General features: G+C 38.8%; 1 protein-coding gene across 1 annotated transcript in view; it reads right to left on the reverse strand.

Moving 5' to 3' along the window:
- XRCC4 (X-ray repair cross complementing 4) overlaps positions 1-24,029 on the reverse strand; it is a 185,082-nt gene that overhangs the window by 93,350 nt on the left and 67,703 nt on the right. Inside the window, exons 4-6 of the mRNA XM_080362460.1 lie at positions 8,964-9,130; positions 2,612-2,764; positions 1,717-1,820 (exon numbers count right to left, since the gene is read on the reverse strand). Coding sequence (XP_080218586.1) covers positions 1,717-1,820; positions 2,612-2,764; positions 8,964-9,130 — 424 coding nt within the window. The remainder of the gene's footprint in view (positions 1-1,716; positions 1,821-2,611; positions 2,765-8,963; positions 9,131-24,029) is intronic.

The following is a 24,029-nucleotide window of genomic DNA, read 5'->3' on the forward strand; positions in this document are numbered from 1 at the left end:
AACTACAGATAAACAGAAAAATACCAGATATGTGAATTATCTTTTATGCCTTACAGTCCTTGACACTTGATATAGCTATGAACTTCATTATCATCTCAAGCTACTCACTCCTGAATCTGTCTTCTTCACAGAGACACAGTCTGCTTCAGACCTCTTGTTGCATGTGAAAATCCTAGACCACAATAAGATATTCGCTCCTATCTGTGCTTTTCTATTGTCCATGGAATTAGAAAGCTGTGTACACAGGAAGAGTATCAATTGACCTAAGCGATACTCATTGTGCTGGTTCAAGAATGCCATTACCTTGAAAAACTTGAGTGTGTTATCCAAGGGATTAAGTTTATAGTCTTCATATTATTTGCAAATCTTTCAGTTGAAAGAATTCTGTAGTAATGAGAAAAATCCTGAGTATTGTATCCCTCAAAGGCAAAAGAAAGCACATTTTTGTTTACAACTCAAATAAAACTACAGCTGCTATTGTTTTCCTATACCATTTATCAATCCAGTCCCTCATGATTGCCTTAGTACAGCAGTGGGGTTTGTTTCAATTTTTAAATACATATGTCTGTTTCAAAACTCTTCCTGAGCTAATTAAGTCCCACCGAATCTACAAAAATAATCAACACCTTCCACTTCCCTTGCCTTTTTGCTAAACGTAAACTATTTATCTCCTATATTATCTAAAATGACCAAACAGCACTTGAAGGCAAGGATTTCTGAACTGAAGAACACAGTACAACACAAAATGGTTTCTTTCCATAATTGCAACTTTCTAAACTTGTCTGAAGCTCTGCCTACTTTCTATTATACTAGAAAGTCCTCAACAAACAGGCTCATCTGAGTTACCAAGCTGAACACCACTGGTATTGAGGTCTTGAAGACTTCTGGTTCCCAGCATGCACAGTAAACAGTTGTAATGAGTTTTCTTGATTACCTTTACCTATGGTGGAAACAGAAAGCTCCAGTGAGAGAAGCCATAGCAAACTTTGCAGACACGAAGGGAAGTGTATAAAAGCTAAACAGGCAGTGTCAACGCAGTTTTAAAACGTGAATAGCATTTGTCTCGCATATTCCTACTTCTTTGCCAAAATTTCTATAACTTTTAGCTACTTCACAGTTAAATATCTTGTATTGTAGCATGGGTGATTGCTGTATCCCATACACTTTACAAGTCTCTAGCCCTGGAAAACCAAGTCAAATTAAGTTTCACAAGCACACTCATGAGGCCAAAAATTCACTGAGAAATTAAAATTAATTCTGCTATAAATACATTTTTCTTCCATTTATGGACACAGGTCTTTTTATAGCCATTAGATCTCTCCTCTTTTCCCTTTTTAAACAGTATTGAAACTGTCAGGAACTAAATTTTACATTCTAGCAATCACTGCATACACATCATGATTCCTAGAATTTAAAATGGAATTGTTGATGGTTCAGATACTGTTAGACTGTCATTAGTTGTGCAAAGTATGTAATTTGTCATTTTGGAAGAAATGACAGCGCCTTCACTTGTGCAACATGCTTTTAAACTTTCTCTCTCTAATTTGAAAATGCCAGTATTATACTCTGCTTCAAGAAAGATATTTTTTGAGGCTTGCAGGTTGGCTTGTCACGGAGCAATTTGTCAGGTAGTATTTTGTCTTCATTAAGGTTTATTCACAAAAAAGAGATTTGCCTGTCGGTGATATTCCCCAAAGACAATACATTGTGTCTTACCTGACGGTAAAGAGGCCCGTGTTAGATTTTCAATTTCCTCATCAGTGCTGCCATCATAGTCATTTTCCGTCCCTGTAGCCATCTCAGTGGTAGCTATACTATCCCTAGAGAAAGAAAAGAAAAATAAATTGAAAAGAAAAGAAAGAAAAAAAGAAAAGAAAAGGAGAGGAAAGGAAAGGAAAGGAAAGGAAAGGAAAGGAAAGGAAAGGAAAGGAAAGGAAAGGAAAGGAAAGGAAAGGAAAGGAAAGGAAAGGAAAGGAAAGGAAAGGAAAGGAAAGGAAAGGAAAGGAAAGGAAAGGAAAGGAAAGGAAAGGAAAGGAAAGGAAAGGAAAGGAAAGGAAAGGAAAGGGAAAAAAGCACGCACATCTTCGCAATATATTATTCCTGCAAAGAATTTGTAATTATTTCTGCACTTAGAGGCCATGCAAGCTGATACAAGTCAACATGAAGTCCCCATGCTGAACAGCTCAGTATATTCATATACAAGGACAGACAATAAAAGGTAAGTTAAGACACAAAAAAGCAGAATAAAAATAGCATAGTGTTGTAGCTTTATAAAGATTCATTTTCTCTGGATATTTTTGAAATCCAAAGTACATAAAAACATTTAGATTTCGATGCTTTGTTTCCCAAAGGACAAAAGGAATCAAATAATCCAGGGAGAGTGCATGTGAAAGTACGACATATGGAAACGGCAGAGACACATTCTGGGTGAAAAATCAACTGCAACAGAAAAAAAAAAAAAGAGGACAGATTCATTGAATATTTAGTGCTTGGCTACAGCATCCAAAACAATATGCTGCTATTTGCAGTGACACGACAAAGAACCCTCTGCTTTTATGATTAACAGTATTGTTTTGGATAACCAAGTACTTACCCAGGAAGAGTTATATACCTTGTACATTTGGCATCTGCTGCAGATTCTTTAGCTTCATTCAACAACTTCTGCAAGCTTCTTATCTTTGCCTTCTTTTCATTCAGCACTAAAATAAACCGGTTATAAAGATCTGCCTCCAGTTCTTCTTTCGCTTCCACACATTTTTCCAGCCTACAATGTAAAATTGCTGTTACACTATTTATTTTTAAAATGCTGTGTTTCCTGGAAAAAACATTCTGTAGCAAGGCCAGCCTTCCTATTACAGGAATACCCACACCAATCCATGAACTAGTCCAGCATTGTAGGTCCAAAACAAACCAGAATAAACTTTTTTTTTTTTATTTATTTATTTTTTTCCCCCCACAGAAAATTGCAATGAACTTTACTACCAAAAGGGGAAAGTTTCCAAGGGGAAAATTTTCTCTTCCTGCTTTTCTTTTTGGTCAGTTCCTGCACACATGCGTCCTAGATGACTAAAGTTTAAATAGGCAAGTGCTGTTTAGTTTCAATGGTGAATTCACCACAGTGCACATAGCATAGCAGGGTACACATAATGAGATTATAAGCAGATATGATTAAGCTTGACAGGTCCCATAACTGGACCACACAGTCTGACTTGGAATGTATTGGAGGAAGGAAAAGGAAGGGAGAGAGAGAGGGAAAGAAGGGAGAGGGAAAGAAGGGAGAGGGAAAGAAGGGAGAGGGAAAGAAGGGAGAGGGAAAGAAGGGAGAAGGAAAGAAGGGAGAGGGAAAGAAGGGAGAGGGAAAGAAGGGAGAGGGAAAGAAGGGAGAGGGAAAGAAGGGAGAGAGAAAGGGAAGAAAAGGGAGAGAGAGGAAAAGGAGGAAGGGAGGGAATGAAGGGAGGAGAGGGAGGAGAGGGAAGAGTTAAGAAGCAACTCTGCTCCACCATGGCCTGAGATGATGAGCAAATACTCAATGCAGGCAAGACACCTCCAGAAATCCTTCCTTGCCAGGACTCTCAGGGCATGTGGGTGACACAGACCTTTGCCGGACCATTTTTACATCAACAGCCTTGCACGTCTGGTTCTGGTTAGCTGGCAAGGTACAGAAACCAGCTCCTGGCCAAGCTCAGCAGGACACGGCAGCAATGCCTGATGGCAACTGTAATCCCTGACAGGTATTCAGACAAATACAATGCTCTTTACTCCAGTGCTGCAGACTCCATGTCAAACTACCCAGACACAGGACTGAGGTCTTGATACACTTCTAGCCAACATTGCGGAGATTTTTTTTCCCCTGAAACAATCACATTTACTTAGTAGAGGGCTAAACACTTATAACATATATAAAAATGTTTCAAATGCTCTTATTTATCATTTCGAAACTAAAATATTATACCATTTTTTAAAGGTTTACTGTGCACCTGTAGGTAGGCTGGTGTCAATACAATCAAGCACAATGGAAATAAACAACAATAGTGATGTATACTGTCTCAAGCAAAGCAAAATGGAATATAAGCAAACATGAGCACAATAAATGAAGTGTCTTGTAGCAAATGAGATCCTATATTTACTTATTGACTTTCATAACTTTTTAGTTCATGGGTTGAGCCACAAACATTTGAAAAGTTGTGTTCATAACAAGCAATTAAATATCTTGATAATATTATTGATCATGGCAACTACAGTATTATAGCAAGTAGTCATAACCTACAAACAATATTGTTTTCAAGAAAGTTCAGGTGGCTTCCTTTGTTATTAAACCCAAATACGTAATAGCTTTCTAAAACAGTAATTTATAAGGCAAGACATTTCAACAGACTTCCTATATAAATACTGATTATTTTGTTCATAGTTCAAAACCATATATGATGTAAGAAGGACAACAGAAAATAATCTCATGAAGTATTAAGTCTACTATGCAATGCTTTAGGGATATGCTTGATAGTTGATAAATAATTCATCTAATTTAAATGCAAATAGCAGAACATCATTTCCATATAGATCGCTTCAATAATTCCTAAATGAAAGATCATACGTACTAATCAACTACCAGGAGACTTTCCACCTACAAAAAGAAAGTTAACTGTTTAATGGGCAACAAATTGACAATTCACAAAGAATCATAAACCTTAATACAGGGTCCAGAAGTGCCTTGACCAGCTCATGGAAGGAGGAGGGTGAGGACAGGAATTGCTGCCCACTTATCAAGTAGAATTCAGCCCTTAAAACATGGATTAAAAAAAAAATATAGCTGTTGGGTAAATTGTCATTTACATGCTTGAAACTAAATTTGTCTGTACACATAAAAATAGAAAACAAGGATTGTGTATAAAATATGGTAATTCTGTCTGTATCAAACTCTACAGAAAAGCCATCTTTCCCACAGAGAAAACAATACTAACTAAAGAAAGTGCTTACTACTGTGCTTTTATTTTGTCAATGGACTGGTTAGTGTCAGAGCAGCTGAGGCTGGTTTAGTTATAGTGAGACATTTCACTGATTTGGCCAAAGAGGTGTCATATAAGACATCCACTGATGAAAATCCATATAACTCCAACCTCTCAGTGAAGGAAAGCTGATGCTGCCTGGACCTTAAGAAGCACAGTACAGGAGCCTATTGCAATACTAGCCAATTTCTTCAGCCCCTGGGGCAAAATATTAGCATATTGAAATATACATACTGACTATATGCATAGATTAGAATATTAACTGTTCCCTGTAGGCAAAATCAATTAGCAGTATGCCATCAGTTAATCGTATATGATTGCTTTCATTTACATGAACACCTTTTTTGATTTTTGTCCTGTTGTTTAAAGTAATCCATATATAAATACATTCTCCAGACATGACATTAATTTCACATAACATTCAATTAGTGTAAAACAGTATTACACTAATGTTATATTTGCAAGTTAAAAAATGGAAGGGTAAAAAGCCCGAGTCCTTGGCTGCTTGGGAACAGGGATGCATTAATTATGCAGAATGTATGTGTGTGGGGGGTGGCTCTGGCTGAAGCTCTGCAGAGCCTTTAGGATTCACTCAGCCATGCATCACCTGAATTATGTGACCACTAAGGAAAGCTGGCTCCAATACCTCGTCAGTCACAAACACAACCTTTCACTGCAATCCATCACATGCTTGTGATTTGTCTCAGTAAAACACCATCTCCCCAGGCCAAATAAAGCAGCAAGCTCTTCTCAAATACAGCTTTCAAGTACAATGAAAATAAACGGAAGTTAACGGCTAGAGTGATGTGTGTCTTATTTGCATGTGCTTTCCAGTTTCTATACTCTTAGATCTCTCTGTTATTTAAGTGCAATGCTTTTAATATGCCAGACATGCCCAAACTGAGGGCCATCCATAGCTTGCACAGCCTACAGAAAGCAGCTACTATTAGGAATGGTTATGATTAGTAACTGAGAAAATAAGGTAACTGTCCAGTTTTTAAGTGCTGCCCAAATGTAGAGCAATCACACATGCTCACAGAGGTTAATGTGAACTGTGGAACTGAATGGCATTTATATTTTTTCCATGTTCCAGTACTATAAAGAAAAAATTCAACTTCTCTGCTGTTTATTCTTGTTCTCAGTGCTCTGAGATAATTACTGGCCTTGCAGCAAGGATCTATTATATTTCAGATTCACCCTTCCCCCAACATTGGCAATGGTATTGAATCTTGATGAGCTAATGCTGAAGAAACAGTTTCAAGCACCAAACTACCTAGCCTGCATTTTTATAAGCTGTTTGTGGTTTAAATATCCTGTCACTACAGTTGACCACAACATAAATTAGCTGTTATTTTGATTTTGGCGTTTCTACACCGATTTTAGATGTTTGATACAAAATACATGCCACACCCAAATCAGAAATTTAACTTGTGTTTTATTGGCCAAGGATTTTCTTTGCTACAGATTATTACTTTGCACTCACCATCTTAAATGAAAACAACAGCTATTCCTGCTTTGATATTTTAACTCATCCATCCCTGAAGTGTGCACACACACACACTCCCAGACAGGCAGCCACTTGCAGCATTTTCAGAATAATGTCTTTGAAAATTTCTATAGCCTGTCTATTTGGATTTTGCCAGAGAGTATCTTAGTAATTTCTATTTTATGTTTTTAGATCAAGTGCTGAAGAGTACAGCTAGCCAATAACTCTCATGCTGATGTCAGCTACACGTGGGTCAATTCCTAAAAGCGGGGAAACATTCAGCCAGGTAAAATCCGACACTTAAGTCATCACAATAACCAAGAAGATGGAAATAAAGGGAGTTATAGATTCTAGCAGAAACACTCTCAGCGCCTCACAGGCCACACAGTTTGGACTGTAGTACGTAAGTAATTTGGCAATTTGACCATGCAGGGGATTTCTCTTAAACGGGATTTTTGCCCTGCTCCTGCCTTTTGCCTTCATGTGAAGATGAACTGCAGAGGGAAGTGGCAGATATCCCTGTCCCCAGCACGGGGCTGCCACCACGCTGGCTGCTCACAGCTGAGAGGACACCCATGTACAACGAGGCCACCAGCAGCAGGAGAGCTGGGATTCAAGCCAAGGGATGGCTCACGAAGCCGATTTAGCCTCCTGAAGGAAACTTGTCATTTTACAGACTAAATGGAAAGCAGAATGAGCTTACAACCTCAAGAGAGCTACAGGGCAAAGCTGCTGAGCTGAGCTCACAAAACCTTCACGATCATCAAGAAAGTTTAAGTAGGGAAACAAAAAAGGTATGATTGAATTATTCCATCCTGTGCTCTATGCTTAAACTGAACAAAATCAGCTCTTGGAAGTCTGTGTGCTATTTTGTAATTCTAACCAGGTCCTGAAAAGGTAGAGTTTTAAGCAAGGGGAACTACAGGGACTGAAACTCTGGACCTGATGCTCCTTAGCTTCAGGTGAAGAGGGAGCACAATTCTCCACATCACGTGCTGTATATTTGCTGCTTCACCACTCAGTGTGAGTGATACAGAATGTGAAGTAGTCCCAAATCCTGTCTACTGAACAAAGACAGGCAAAGCTTTTGTTCAGCTCCAGGAAACTCACAACAAACTAGGCCCAGCACTTGGAGCCCAAATGGCAAAGAGAAACAGCAAGGCAGACTGGGCTACAGCAAAAAGAATTAAAACAAAATAAAAACAATGACAAAAATATGAAAAATCAACACTGTTTGGATGAAAATTATTTTTATTCTCCTTTAAGCATTTATTTTGAAAAACCATGTTTCAGCTGTTAAAAAATATAAACATGCAAAAGAAAACCAGCAGCTTTCCAAGCTTGGATACACTGCTTCTGAGAGCAGAGGCTGTCAAGGCAACTGTGACTTTTTTCTTTGGGGTTCCTCTTTAAAAGTGCCACACCACCATGGAAATTGATACAAGCACTAATGCCTATTACACATCAGCGTGTAATGCAGTACAGCATACTGGTTATACAATACGCTATTGTTCAATAAACTGCTCAGCAGTAAAACACTACTTAGGAAGGCCATAAGCTTGTCAAGGAGATTGTCAGGAGAAACTGTTACTCATTCTAATGAGAGGGAAACTGAAACGAACTCCTCCCAAAAGTTAGCTCTCTTTTTCAAGGTAAATTAACGCTAGTTAGCTACATTCTTTCCTAAAACTTCCTAAGTGTGATTTTTCAGGTAAAGTTATAGAAAAAAAGATAAGTCTCTGACTTATATGTTCTAGGTGTTTTATGCTAGCTGACACAAGCACAGGTAAGTTCCCTACACAGAGCAGTATCAGACAATTTGGATTATAAATTTAATGGCAATTATAAAAATATCTTGCAAAATAATGGTACTTTTTCCCATAATAACACACTCATCTTCCAATTCTGGTTGTTTTGACAAATCAATGAGATTACAGCAATTGCAACTTATTTCTCACTCAAAAAATGTAAATAATTTAAATTGCTAGTCCTAAGAATTACAGAAAATAATCATAGAATTGTTTTGGTTGGAAAAGACCTTTAAGATTATCGAGTATAACCGCTAACCTAACACTGTCAAGCCACCCACTAAACCATGTCCCTAAGAACCTCATCTACAAGTCTGTTAAACCCCTCCAGGGAAGGTGACTCCTCCATTTCCCTGAGAAATGGAAAGGAAAAGGCTTCATGAAGAAACTGAAGAGTATTCCACAGAAAACAGGTAATATTTTTTCCTACTTTATAAAGCTAAAACCAGTTTTAATTGCAAAGTTTGTAATACCAGTTGCATCTTCGACACAGGAACGAGATCTACAACTACATGAACTATAGATAACTGGAGGCAAAACTTTGTCCAGAGAAGAAAAATTTGTCCGCTCCTTTCTGTATACAACTTCCGAAGTCATCAGTAAAGCCTGTGCTGACAGCATAAGTAATTGTGATCTCCTCAAGACTTGACTCACTTTTAAACTTACCGCTTCTCCACATCACTCCAGTTGCTGAAAAGTCTTTCGTTTTCTTTTTGCAGATGCTCATTTCTCGCCCGCAGCCTTCCCAGGCAGTCCAGGCAGTAGCCGATAAGCTCCTTAACCACCTCTGCTGGACTTGAAACCTTCTGCAGCTTCAGAGATCCAAGCCTAAACTAGGACACAAGGAAAGGATGAGTTACTTCATCTCTACTAGAAACATCACAAAACATCACTTCAGCAAACTTAAATACATACTTAATATGAAATACTTTACAGTCTTCTAGTACAAACTGATAGAAAAAGTTCGTCACAAGAATTGTGGAATATGTTTGAGCCGTTGTTTTAGCTGATGAGAGGAAGCTCTAATAGGAAGGAATGAAGAAAGGAATGAAGAAAGGCTGAGGGAGCTGGGTCTCTTTAGTTTGGAGAAGAGGAGCCTGAGGGGTGACCTTATTAATGTTTATAAATATATAAAGGGTGAGTGCCACGAGGATGGAGCCAGGCTCTTCTCGGTAGCAAACAATGATAGGACAAGGGGTAATGGGATCAAGTTGGAACACAAGAGGTTCCACTTAAATATGAGAAGAAACTTCTTCTCAATGAGGGTGACAGACACTGGAACAGGCTGCCCAGGGGGGTTGTGGAGTCTCCTTCTCTGGAGACATTCAAACCCGCCTGGACATGTTCCTGTGTGACCTCACCTGGGCGTTCCTGCTCCAGCAGGGCGATTGGATGAGATGATCTTTTGAGGTCCCTTCCAATCCCAAACATACTGTGATACTGTGAATCCAAAAGCCCTTTAAGCATCTTCTTAATTGTAAGCAAAGTTACTGGATCTATTGCTTTCAATCAACAGCTTTGGTGTTTTCCTCGGTAGAACACAGGTTAGCTGGAGCATTGGAGTACACAGACAGTGTACCTGTTGCATGCAATCAGGAGGTAATCAATAGAGTGAACATCTACTGTGAGTCTTTTACAATGCCAAGGTAGCCAGAAAATAAGTAGGGCTAACTCACCATGTACAGTGTACATAGATTTGAGGATCAATTTGCTGGTTTTTTTCCCTATTCTGTAGTTGAAGGATGTCCATTTGACACCTGTCCTTATTCTGTTCTGCAGTATCACCACACCTGCTTTTTGATAGTCCTACAGTGAATCACATGCCAAAATACGCAAACGAATAGAAGAAATGCAAACCAAAAAGCCCTGCTGCAAACTCTGGGAGTTTCAGGTTTGAACATCTGTAATGGAGTGGTCTATTTCCTCTTGTACAGACCAGAGGAGTCAGTAGTACAAAGGTGTAACCTCACATTTTATATAAAAAGCATTTTTGATGTAATGCAGAACCACAGGAACAGAAAACCTAATGGTACCGCTAATATTTTCTTCCCATCTGCCCCACTAACTAGTTGATGTAACTTGCTGCCTAGTCTGGTACCTACAGCAGCAATATAATCCCATAAACATTACTGATAAAACAAATCAGCGTTAATTACCTTTGATTTAAAGTAGCACTACAAACACCTCTCTATAATGGCTGCATGTTCTTGATGGATGAAAGCTAATCCGCAACTAGTTTCCCCCTTCAGGGCTCAGACAGCAAGTTCTTAAAAATAAAAGGAGTCCTTCAATCAAATAGGTAGCCTCAATAATTCAATGAGACTAAAGGACAGGATCTATAATGAATAGTTGCATTTCTTCACCAATAGGGAAGTTATACAGGATATACAAGAGGTCTGAAAAGATTTGTTCTGCCTGGTTTGGCAGAAACAGAAAACTGTTGTTTCTATTATGTTTAAGGAGGAATAGTTCAAGCCATACACACAAAACAGTATCAGCTTAGCTATATATATGCAAAGTTAGGTGAAAATATAAGGATATAAAAAAAAATGTTCAATGTCAGAGTTTGAGGCAACTGAAGAAGGAAGACACTAAGGTTGCTTGAACAGAGTTGCACACGTTATCTTAGGAGATGAAAACGTGAAGTGTAGGACCTGATTTTGGGGCTCTGGAGTGGGTAAATGACAGGGAATCTGAACTACCTTAAGGTACACTGCCACAGCCAACAGAGCCTACAGAAGCCATAGGGGCTTTTCGGGCACTTCTCCATCTCCAGCAGCAACACCATTTGCCCATCTTAACGAAAAACTAGTTGAGGGAACTGACCCAGAGAAAAGCAGAGAGGGTGGGATGACACAACCCAGACTTTGGTCATCTTTAACTACAACAGAATCAGACCTTTCAGGTATCAAAATGACTTGACTTTGACTGGCAATGCCTGCAGAAACATTGAGCTGGTGAAAGGTACATGGAAGGAAAAGGGGTGTTCTCTCACATTTTGTAATTAAAAGGACTAAAATAACTGTTGTGGTATTTCCCGATGAATAGAACTATTACTCATCTTTTCAACTTTCATACATGGCAATAACATCTTAAAAATAGTATAAATGTTAGTGGTACATGCCAGGGAAGAGTTCAGTCTGGCTTGTGGCACTTCACCTATTAAAATTAGAAATGGCATTTCATTAATTTTTTCTCCTCACTTTAGTTTACTTTACTTGGGAGGACAAGATAAACAACGAAAAAGAAAAAAAGAAAAAGTAGCATTTGTTAACACCTTTTCAAAAGCTAATTTTACAACTACTATACATAAAGGTTTGACGAAAAAGGCCTTGTAAGAATTGCTCATATAGATTTTCAAGGCATTGTTTGAAACAAATAACACTCCTTCAGCTTAGATATTTTATCTGTGGAGGTCTCTGCAACAACACATGATACCATCTTGAGCTTTCCAGCAAGGTTAATTGATCAGAAAACGTGTCAAACCCAGAGTTTTATTTCAAATTAGCCACTGATCTTTCCTCCAAATTCACATGTACTGTCTCTAATGTATTGTTTTCCTTCAGCTTATATACATCCGATGGCTACGGAGGAAAAGATGCATCTATTTTATTTTTGGAAATTAGATTACATTATCAGTAACCCACAGTGACGTGTATTCCCTGGATATCACACTTGCTGTTTGACAGCATTAACAAAGATGGACAATTGCGTAAAGGAAACTGTTTTTCATCACTTGCAAGCCATCACCGCACTAAATGGATAAAGAACTCATGACACACTTTAATACTAGTTGCAGAGATAAAGAAGCACAGTAGCACAGATAAAAAGCAACACAATCTTCAACTTATACTGTGGAGGAAATAGCAAGAAGAGTACATCTTTTTGTCTTATGTTTTTGATATAAATAGCTGAGATATGGTATAGTCAAATACGTTCCAACAGGACAAATACACATTGACCAAATCACAGTTTACTCAGCACATGAGTGTAAAATATGAATACTCCCAACACAGATTAAAGCGATAACAATAGTTTTCAGCTGAAAATCTGGTTCCACTCGCAGTCAAAATAATGCCAAACACACAGCAGACATTTCAAAAGCAACTATAATTATAAGCAAACACCAGTTCAGCCCCTTTCTTAAACACTTTACATAAACCAATAGTACTAGTGCAACGTGGAGTTTTGAAACTGCAAAACACATCCCCAGCTTCATGGACCTCTGCCATGAAAGGACTTCTGAAAACCTATAAGGAAAAAAAAGATGTCATTGTTCTTACAAAAGCTCATACGTTGAAATAAATCAAACCAGGCTTCCGGACATGCTATGTTTTTTGATGAATTCTTAAAGCGGAGAGGGGGAAGGTCACGCTGCAAAGAGCAGAGCAAGACATGCACAGCAGCCTGCGGAGACGTGAGATGATGGACGGATCTGCCGCGCTGCTACAGGCGCTCAGAGAATTTGGTTTGCCATCTTTTTAGGTGTCCATTTCAAGGGCCAGCACAATCAGTCTTTAATTTAGTCTTTAATTCAGTCTTTTATGTAAAGCAATTGACTGCTGCATATTTTCTTACATTAAGCTTCACTGTGCTGCTTACACGTTGTGACCTATGGACCAGTTTAGTAGGTCCACAAAAGGTAGGCAAAGTAAGCCCATCACCAGGAGGCTTAAATTTATTAGGCAGGCACTTACATATTGACCACAAAAAAAATCTTAAAGGTTCTATAAAACAAATATTCTTCTGTATTGTCCCCACTCCCTTCCCTCAGTCATCTAATCTTAATTTAGGATAGCTGTAGGAGCTGATTATCCTGGCTACATTATTGCAGGCACCTCCAGCACCTCAGTGCAGAGAAACACCAGACATTTAGATACAGCCCTAATTAACTAAAAGCAATGTGATATTGGATATGCAGTTTTGTTTTGCTGCCTTCATATAAAATGTAATGCAAAGCACACCAAAAAGCCTTCCTAGGCTGTTTCTTCAAACATGAAATTGTTTGTGACACTGCGCTATTACGCCGCCTATTTAACAAACAGAAATGCTAGAACTAACAATAGTAACACTGTTATCTGAGCAAATTACAGCAGATTGGCATTTGCCCCTGTAAAAAGCCTGATAAGGCATAAGGGTGGCCAGAGCTGTCTCATTTCAAAGCATTGAGGCAAAGCATGAGCCATTTGTGAAACAACGTAAGGAAAATGAAGTTTCAGGACAGTTTTAATCTGGAGTCCTGATGGAATCCCGAACTGGAAAGCGAACTGACACTGGAGCAGATGTACAATACGTCAGAATTTTAGATCCAAGGATTCTGAATTTTAGACAGAAATGTAAATTGTAGCACTGATTAGGACACAATTCTATTAAAATGGAATGGGGGGAGGGGGAGAAATCATAAAAAAGGAGACATTAGTTTTTCCACATATTGGTTACTTGCAGCTAAACCAAGAAACAGTACAGTTATTCATCCTTCATCACCAAAACCACAATAGTCCAACTGGAAACAATCCTAGGAAGATTCAGCAGAAATGGTTAAAGATCAGAGTACTGTAAGAACCAATTAACTGGGTCGGATAACATGGTAAATAGACGTTGCTTACTGTGTGAGTAAAGCTCAACGTTAACTAAGCAAATTTTACATAAAGCATGTCTACGATTTGGATCACATTTCCAATTTTGTTGTAATTTTGTAAATTCCTGTACATTGCTGCTCTCTAGATCTAGTTGTATTTCTTGCCATTCTTCCAGCTGCGAGCTTCGTATCACTTGCAGATGTAATTAATGTGCTTTCTACTTCCCCTTTCAGATCATTCAAGAAAATGTTACATAAAACAGTGAAGTCCTAAATGCTTCATTTATACAGAAAATGAGCATTTCTGCTAGAGGTCCCAGTGGACAACATAATGACTATGGCTGATGCACTGCTCCCCTTCAATATCTGTTTTATTGTTTGCTGGGAATTTTTTGTAATTGTTGTTTTTTAAAGACACATGAAGACAAATACAGAATCATTTAAAAAGCTGTGCTCCCTTAATCAGAAATCACACTCAGCACTCATCCATTAGACCACTATTTTAAGTTTAGAAATAAAAACAAAAATTAGAAACTTATGACAAAGCTGTCATTTTCTCATCACCTCTCACCCTCCACGCTGTTTGTCTTCTACAGATGAAGAAAGAAGTGATCTCAACCATAATACAGAAAACATTTTGGCAGTAAACTGAAAAGCTTCTCAAGTAATTTTTCTTCTGGTTACTCATGTTTACAGGAAGGTGCTTCACTTAGGAAAAAAGTCATTAAAATGTGAGCCAACACATTTTTAAATGGAAAATTCAAAGTTTAAATGAAAATTACTTTACTCTATAGAGATGGTGGATTTTAATTTTGCATTTAAATCTATATATATATGCACCATATAATCTCTGCATGACTAAATTCCATGAGATATTAGAGTTATATCTAAGTCAATGGGTATCAAAGGTCATGTGCTCAAAGGAAAAGCCTTTCACACAGCAGTGCCTGCAAGCTCCCTCTTCTGAGGCAGCATCTGAAGCTACATACTGACAGTGAACTAATTTCAAATAACAGTTTCTCATTATGACATACTAGCCTATAAGAAAAAAAGATTCACGCTGGAAACTCTCATTGTATCTGCATTGCTGGCCATGTTTTCTCTCTGTAGTTCTTAAGTATCCTAATGATTCTTTCTAATAGTATTTATTAACCAAAATATATTTAGGGAATTACACACTTCCACAAGCCAGAGAAAAATACTTACTTAAAGAGATAGACTTTACACCTTCTTGTTCTGATAGGCTACAGTAGCTATATAGTGGCTATCTCTCTCCTATTTACTTCATATGCTTAAATTCTAATGAGTAGTATTTTGCTATTTCATTCTCTGTTTTGAAAATTATTTAGCAAGCAATTTTAACAGAGACTACATGTACAGATAACTAGGTCTGACTTTGAAATTAAAGTATTCCTAGCGTGTGAACTAATTAATGGAGTTTTAATTGGATTAGTCAAACTATAGCCTGTAACAGAATCATCTCTGATTCACCTCACTCATCTTCCACTTTTCCTACACCTTCAGAATAGGATTCAAGAGCATCATGTGTTCTAACAATGTTATTTCAAACTGTGTTAACAATCAGCTGGGTTAGCACAGTTAACAACATCTACGTCCTTGCAGACAGATGCTGCCTCCTGCAAGGTATTGTCTAAACAAATGTCCTTTCACCAGGGAAATATTAATGAAGAATTTGAGGGGGGAAAAGAATTCCACGGCAGCCCACCAGCACCGCGCAGCTGTGTAGTCCCTCTCCGTCTTTATCGAGACCTGCAGTCTGTAACAGCAGATGTGACCCCTGCGTTGAAGCAGGAAAGCCCTGCAGACCCATATAACAACAGATCCTTTTGTCGTTGTCCCGTCCCAAGCATCTCTCAACGCCTCTCCTGTGCTGGGAGGGAGATTTCTGCGATAGAGCTCAGTCTTAAGAGAGCCTGGGTCTTTCCGTGATACTCATTAGTGCCAGTTCAACTGGGTCTTTGGGAGCTAGCGGGGAATAGAGGAGCAATCAGGGTGTTTTTTATTAATAAAGATCCCACAGTCTGAAACCATATGTTTTTAATATTCAAAAAGCCATCTTAATAAATCTCAAGAAACAGACCAAAACTAATGCTTTACTCATTTATTTTTCAACACTTGCACAGATTTATACCTAGAAAATTTTGCTAGGACAAGATATTAAAAGTTATCAGCTAAACTATCCTGAAGTCACCTACTGATGACCTTGCCTATGACTAGTAATGAAAGTAAATTCTTTACTACAGAGTTAGAGGTTAGCCATAACATAAGGAAAACACCAAGTGTTACATTAATTCAGAAGTAAGATGTCTCTTACACACTTGCATTACAACAGGCAGTGTAAGATACAGCTACTGCCTTTTCTCAGCTGAGAGCTGGAATTCTTGCAAGACAGAGAGGCTGTGATTTCCAGAATCAGCCTTGCTACTGCCAATTAAACATCGGCAACTTCTTCCACTCCATGTCCGCACAGACTCTGAACCAAGACAGAATCAATACTTTGATAAAAGTAAGCTTTCACTATGAAAATATCTATGAATTTAAAGGAAGAGAATGTTAACAAAAATTCATGTACAGGGTTAAAGAATATGACCTACAAATGAATGATGCTGACATTTAGTTGCCTATACAAAGAAAGTACTGTTACAAGCTTGAATCTGGAAAGCATTATACCATTTTTATTTCTTAAGTCAATCAGTGAGTGGTCTTGATTTTTTAAAGCCGTGCCACTATTATCTCGAGGGAAATCATTCAACAGTAACCATGACATCCCTGGGTGTGGTAATAAAACGAGTACACTAGGCTTGCACAATACAGTGATGACAATGTGAAAGCAGAAGTTACTTTTGTAACAGCAAACTCTAGGAAGCTAGAAAAATTACAAAGCACCATGGAAGCCAAGAAATCCTGCTGGTTACATCAGTCAGTACAAAAATATGATCAGTAGTTATAAAAACTAAGTTTAAGATAAAAATCCTGCCTTTCTCCACTCTTGCCTTTCCCTCCTGAAATGTTATTTTTAAGAAAAGTATTACTTCATCTTCAAAAAAAACTATCTTCCTTCTTGAGGAAGGCATTACATCTATTCTAGAGCAGAACAGCTGACATAAGTGATTGCTTCTTCTCAGGTTTTTACTACACACTGTGGAAACCTTCCACATAAATTGCTGTCAAGTTAGCTGCACATCAACTGATGAAATTCCATCTGGTTTGAGTATTTTGTATGGCAGGGCTTGCCAAATATTTTAGAGAGTGCCTGGCTGCTTCTCACACCCTCAAACCCACATATTCATGGCACCATGGCCCCCCTACAACAGCAGTGCAAGGAGGCCACTTCTGTACACTGAACTAAGCAGAAATTGGGAACTCCGCCAGGTACTAGAATTCACTAGTATTATATACGTCTGTAGCACTAGAATGGCCCCAAAGTGTCCTTGTCCCGTGCCAGCAACCACCTCACCAAACACTCTGCAGGCACATCGCAGGAGTTGGAGCATCCCAGGGAGCAGTGCCAAGAGGCACTTTGCATGCAGCCATCCTCTTCTGGAGGCTGAGGGAGTTTAACAGCATGGACATCCATGGTTCCCTGCCAGTTGGCCCCTGTGCTTGGGAACATTCCCAGGAAATTTTAATTTACTGGTGCAGAGGCAACCACAGTAGTCTCTGGATTGGTGAGTCTTCTACCAGGTTTGCAGCAGAACCGACTGTATTTTAATAGATTAAGAAGGACCAAGGCACACTGCAGAAGGAGCTCCCAGGTCTCCCTTTTGAAGGAACACCTGGATGCTGAGGAAAGAGGCAGAAGTAAGGCTGAATAAGGCTCTGTCACTTACAAGCTATTCCATCCATCCCTCATCAACCTGTACACTGCAGCGTGGGCCAGGCTGGAAGGAGATTCCTATCCTAAAAGTTCTTCATAGACCCATTGATTGGGAGGGATCTCTGGAGGTCTCCAATTCAACCACCTGATCAGTGTCTTTCTTGTGCTGGGAACCCAAAACTGGATGTTGTATCTAACTGACTAATGCCAAAGAAAGAGGCACAGCCCTTTAACACGCTCTGCTAACTGTGCTCCTGTCAATATGGCCCAGGATGGGCTTGGCCTCCGTTGCTGCCAGGGCTTGGAGTTAGCTCACTGCCTGCCAAACCCATGGCCTAACCTTCAGAGCTGCTCCCAGCCCCACTGTCCCCAGTCCACCCCCTTGCAGGGGCTCTTCTAGCCCTGGACAGGGATTTGTGTTTGACCCTGTTGACTTGGGCATGACTTCGTTGGCCCATTTTCCCAGCCTGAGCTCTCTGGGTGGCAGCTCTGCCCTTGAGTGCATCCACGGGTCACTCCGGTTTGGTGCTAAGGGGAAACTCAGCAAATGTGCAGCCCATCACTTTCTTCAAGTCATTGACAAATACATGAAACAGGACAGGTCCCTGGAGAGACTGCTGCAGCTGCCCACTTGTTAGCAGCCTCCAGATCCTTACAACCTGTTAACCACTGCCATCTAAGCTCCACCATCCAACCTGTTTTCTATCTCATTCTCTACCCACCCTTACCATAACAACCCAATTTAGACAAGAGAATATCGTGGGATACAGTGATGAAAGCCTCGCCACTGTCCAGACAAATGTCATCCTCTGCTCTCCCTTCAGGCACGAATCCAGTTGTTTTATCACAGAAGGCAGTCTTTGTTGTTTGGCATGATTTATATTTGGTAAATCCATGGTAACAGCTCTGAGTCCCCACTTGCTCTTTCACATGCACAGAAATATGCTGAGTGGAGTTTCTCTGTGACTTTCCCAGAAATCAAAGTGAGCCCAACCGGTCTGTAGTTTCTTAGAGCATCATCCCAGCATCTTTTGAAGAATGATGGAAGATTTGCCATTCTCCTTTTGTTAGGGACCTGTCCCAGTCTCTGTGAGTTTTCAAATTTGAGAGGGACAAGTCTCCTGAAGGCCAGCTGTCTAAGTACCCTTGGCCACGGCACGTCTGGTCCAATGGACTTGAATGGGTTCTTGTGGTGGAGAAAACAGTAACATCAGAAGCCAGCTCTGCTCAACAGTCTAAATTTCTTGTTCTCACTTGGGTTTCCCTGGATGTCAGTAAGATCCCTGGAAGAACTGCACTTTCACTCTCCATATCTGAGAACATTTTAGTAAGAAGCTCTCAACATAAAATCCCACTACGCTGTTCAGGGCAAAGAGGAGGAGGATGTCTTTGAAGATTTAGATGTTGTACCAAAATTTGAACATAATTTTCCTGAAACCTCACTAATGCAAATTCTTTGCAATCACAGGAAACAATGTCACATAAGCCTTCTTATACAGGAATCAGAAGAATCAGTGCCCCAAGCCTGTCAGTGTTTAAGAGGCATTTGGACAATGCCCTTAACAATTTGCTTTAATTTTTGGTCAGCCCTGAAGTGGTCAGGTAGTTGGACTAGATGATCGTAGGTCCTATTCAACTGAAATACTATATTCTACATAAGTCTGAATATATATCATGGCTAAGTAGGCTGTGCAAAGACACAAAAAATAAACACAGAATTTATATGACATTTTCAGGTCATCAATATTCAGTCTTGATTGAAATTGAATTGCACATTTCAATTTTTTTCTTTTACCCTGCCACAATTGCCCTGTAAGAATCACCAGGATATGGGGTTTATCTATATTTGAGGAGGTCTTGTTCTTCAGATCATTCTAGAATTTAAATGGTAAATAAAAATAGTAAGTACCTTAGATATGGCTTAAATACTCCTTAAAGTGAGCTATGCAGATAGGTAAAAGGAGCTGTCTGGGTGCCAGGAAGACATTTATTGAGCAAGAAACTAATTTATTGATTTCATGAATGGCATTATATCTACACGTCTTTCTTTAAAGCCTTTGGCAAACTTCCTTGTTTAACCTTTACACTCCTTAGAAACATCATGTTTCACATATCTGTACAATCAGCTACTTCTGTGGAGCTTAATCCCACCCGTGCTGAAATGGTCTTTAGCTACTGAATTTTGACAGCTGTGACATGGTCTGGTCAAGATCTATCCCGGCTATGATTCACTGCCCTAAAGTGCTCTGTAATAGATTTTCCAAACTTACTCTAAAAACTGTTGCTCATGAGAATACTTCTGCCTCCCCGCCATTAACTCACACATATCTACAAGACTCAAATAATATCTTTGTAAAAACTGGGCTACATTTCAAAACAGGGATGTACTGCGAAAATTACAGAACATTTACACTAAAGCAATGCTCACTTGTCAAGGTGCTAAGCTACAGAAAGCCACTACTATTTTTCCCCTCAATTTTCTTCACCACTTCCAACAGAATTCCTTAAAATTAAAACCACTCTGAATAGTAAAATGCAGTACCTGTAATATTAAGCATTTCTTTCAATTTTTTCCCCAATTCACTAAAAACATCTGAGTGACTGGAGTAAAAAGGCCAAAGGCAAAACTCCAGAAAGATCACGTGCCCTGTTTACTTACTAGAATAATAAATATGGAACAGGAATTATACATTATCGTTCCACAAACAGTGACAAGAGTTGTGATTGTGTAAAGAACAAACAATTTAAGCCAGTTCCTGGATTTGGGATGAAATTATTACTTCAATATGCAAAAATTGGCATGTTTGCATTTTATGTATATATCCAAGTGCTTTATCTTCTTTTATGCTTCACCTCTTTTATCATTCCCTTCTATACTGCAGGCGATAATACACATTCAACTCTCTCCTACCAGTCTGCCTCTGAAGTGACCTTACCAAGACAACTGAAGCAGGCCATCCTTAAAATACATGTTTTAAAATCTTTTTTTCTCATTAATTCAATGGCTCCAGGAATAATTGAGTACTTTTCTATCTCACTGAGTAGCAAGCAGGCTTGTGAGCAATGGAACTACTGAAGGCTGGTTTCCTTATGGTTATGACTCTGGTGCTGGATACCCTCATGTCTAAGAAGGTGAGAAATTCAGTCAAAGCTTTTCCTTTATTTAGTGCATTCATAACTTGTCTTTCCCTTGAGAATTGGTTTGTGTCTAATAATACAGTTGATCTCATTCCACATTTTTTTCCAAAGCAGACATATGAATAGGGTCTCTCTTCTCCATCCAGCCACCTATTTCCATGAAACTAGTAGGAACCTGATATCTTTGAGACCTTTACTCCTGTCAAATCTGTTTGAAATTGGCCAGTAGTGTCAAAAGTTATTGGGGGAAAAGGGTGGAGGGAGGTAAGAGATTGGCAGTCAGTAGAGGCATACAGCGTGACCACATAAGCTTTGTTTCCTTAGGAAGCAAAGTAAAACACTTGCACATTTTATTATTTTTAAAACTGCCCTAAATGAATTAGGAAATTAGCTTTGCTTGGAGACCTAAACTTGTTTTCTTCCTTGTTCTTCATGCAACTTACAGTGTGGCAATAGTAGACTCTAGATATAACATCTGGATTCAGGTCTCAGGGCTTAAATACATTAATACGTCACAAGAACGTTAATTTAGATTTCAGAGGGAAAGCCTAAGAAGACAGCTTTAATCAGAATGCATTTCCTACAGGCTAAGAACAGAACATGGGCCATTACCATAAATCAATTAACACAAATTTATCACCTAGCAACTTACCTGTGTTTGGGGCTTGAGTGTCCCAAAAGTATGAAAGGATACCTCCCGAAGGTTTTTAATTGAATCTGCGCTCATTTTTTTGTCAAATATTTAGCATTTTTGTTCAGGTTTCCAACTCAAAAGCTATTCCAGAACGAAATTAATTTAAGGAAAATTATTTAAAGTAAGAGTGTGAAGCTCTTTTTCTGAATACTTAATCACAAAATACACACAGCACAAACATGTAACACTGAAGGAAAACAAAACAAAACATACACGCCAACCGTGCAACCCTTTCAATAACCTCCAGAAAAGTTACTACAAATGTTATGAGAGGTAGATCCAGATAAAAGTGCCTTTAGCAAAAATCTCCAAAATAAAAGCAAGGCTTACAGGAGTGCTTGTGATATGACTGTCAGTAAAAGTTCCAAGGTAACAAACCAGGGATGATTAATACTTTCAAGACCCAAAAAAAACCAAAAAAACCCCAAAAAAAGAACCAACCCACATTATGGGTTAGCTGCTGTATAATGGGAGTATTTTAAAACTACCTGTCAACTGATCATATTCCAACATGTGAAACCCAGACTGCAACTTTCTTTAAAAACTTTAATAAAACATAACTGAAATGTCTGGAGTAATAAATGTCAGATACGAAGACAACTTGTCTTGGGAGCTACTTCCCTTCAAACATTGACCTTTAGGTTTGGGAAGTAATGGAAACTATAAAGTGCTTCTTGAATACACCCTTGGAACTAACATGCCAACATTTTGCAGTAATTTAAGTCTGACTCCCCCTGAAAATGCTGTATTCTGACGGTTAACAGCTCAATATTTGCACATGATTTTTTTTTGCTTGGAAAGTAAGTGTGTAACCACGTGAATAAGCATGAGATAATGCCTAGACCAAGGCAAAATATAAAAACGTTCCCAACTAAGTACTACAAACAATTTTCCAGTGTGAGTAATAACACACGATTCATTTAGAACAACCATTGACTGTTTTCAGGGTGGGTTTTTTTACCCTTTGTTTACAACATCCTTTCAGGGCATTGACAGCCACTTGCTAAAACCTTTAAGATCCAAACACCTGACTACTTAATAAAAACTCCACTAAATGGAGCTATTTTATCCCATTCAAGAGGATTAAAGATTTTCCTCTGTAACACTGAACTCACCTATTTGAGCTATGTGGTGCACATCTGCGTACACTGTCCCCACCCACGAACATGGGAACACTCAATGCATCACAATATATATGTAGTGAATATGAAAAAGGTCCAGTAAAACCAAAACTCCAAGCAGTGATAAGTACATAGAAGGACAAGAATATTTCTTTAAATTATAAATATATCAATAGCATATTTCCATCAATCCAAGAGTCTAAAACAAACAACAACAACAAAAAAGCCAAACTCCTATTTTAATGTCGAAAGAAAGAAGCACCAGCTGAGATTCAGGAATACAATGTGTGTCATGTAAACTTTACTGAGTTATATCTGTCTAAAACTTATGACCCTTTTCTAATCATTCAGTTTCATGACCAGGAAGATACTTCCCCACGCCCTTTAAGACTTAAATTACTCCACAGATATGCACAGACATCTGTGCAGATTTGCAGAAGCAAAGCCCTTCCAGCCCTACTCAATTAACACATTTTTTGCCTTCATGCAGGAATCTACATGTTGTAACTGCCTTCCAGATATCTTTTTTAAGTAAGTACAACCCCCCCTGCCAAAAAAAAAACAAAACAAAACCCCACAACAACAAACACAATAAGTATTCACCTGTATTTTCTCGCAGAACACTGTCAGAGATGCAGAAACTTGACAATAAAAGCTTGTTATAGAGTATATGGACCTAAAATGCTCTAATTATAGTAGGATATAAATTTTACAGTTAACAGAGATTTTCACTTTGTTGGAGGGGGTGGGGAGTAGAGTGTGCGTTTTTCCCCCTCCTTTTGTCACAAAAATACTCCCTCTGACAACAGTAAAGTGTTTGTGACCACAGTGCAAGACAGTACTATCCTAACAAGGACCCACCAAGAAAATGCAACTCTCGCATTGAATTACAATATAAAGAAGACGGCTCAAGCTTGAACCATTTACAGGTTCAGTGGCAGCAGCAGCAGCACATCTTTTACCCCAACAGGCAGTACATATATCATCCTTTTAGCCATTATTTCTCAAAACATCTGAGGAACCACTGTGTGACTCCATTCAGAACTACGACTCCCAGCACAAAATTCCCAGCCTTCTACCCAATTTCCTTTGGATATACACACCTAAATGGAGGGATATAATGAAAGAGCACATGCAGGTTACTTGGAAGTTAAGGAATTAAGATGCTGTGTTAAAAATAATTCTCCATAACTACTCCACACTGGTCGCAGTTCAATGCCTAATATTTAAGTACAGGAAAGTCCTGGAAAAACATTGTATTCCACGTTGTCCAGGATAAGGAGCAGATCGCAATCTGTTTTTGGCCTTCTAGGAGAATCTACAGACGTTGAGGTGCTGGGATGTGTCCAAACAAGAACAACAG

The sequence above is a fragment of the Nesoenas mayeri genome (genome assembly GCF_963082525.1).
Source record: "Nesoenas mayeri genome assembly, chromosome: Z".
Classification (NCBI taxonomy): Eukaryota; Metazoa; Chordata; class Aves; order Columbiformes; family Columbidae; genus Nesoenas; species Nesoenas mayeri.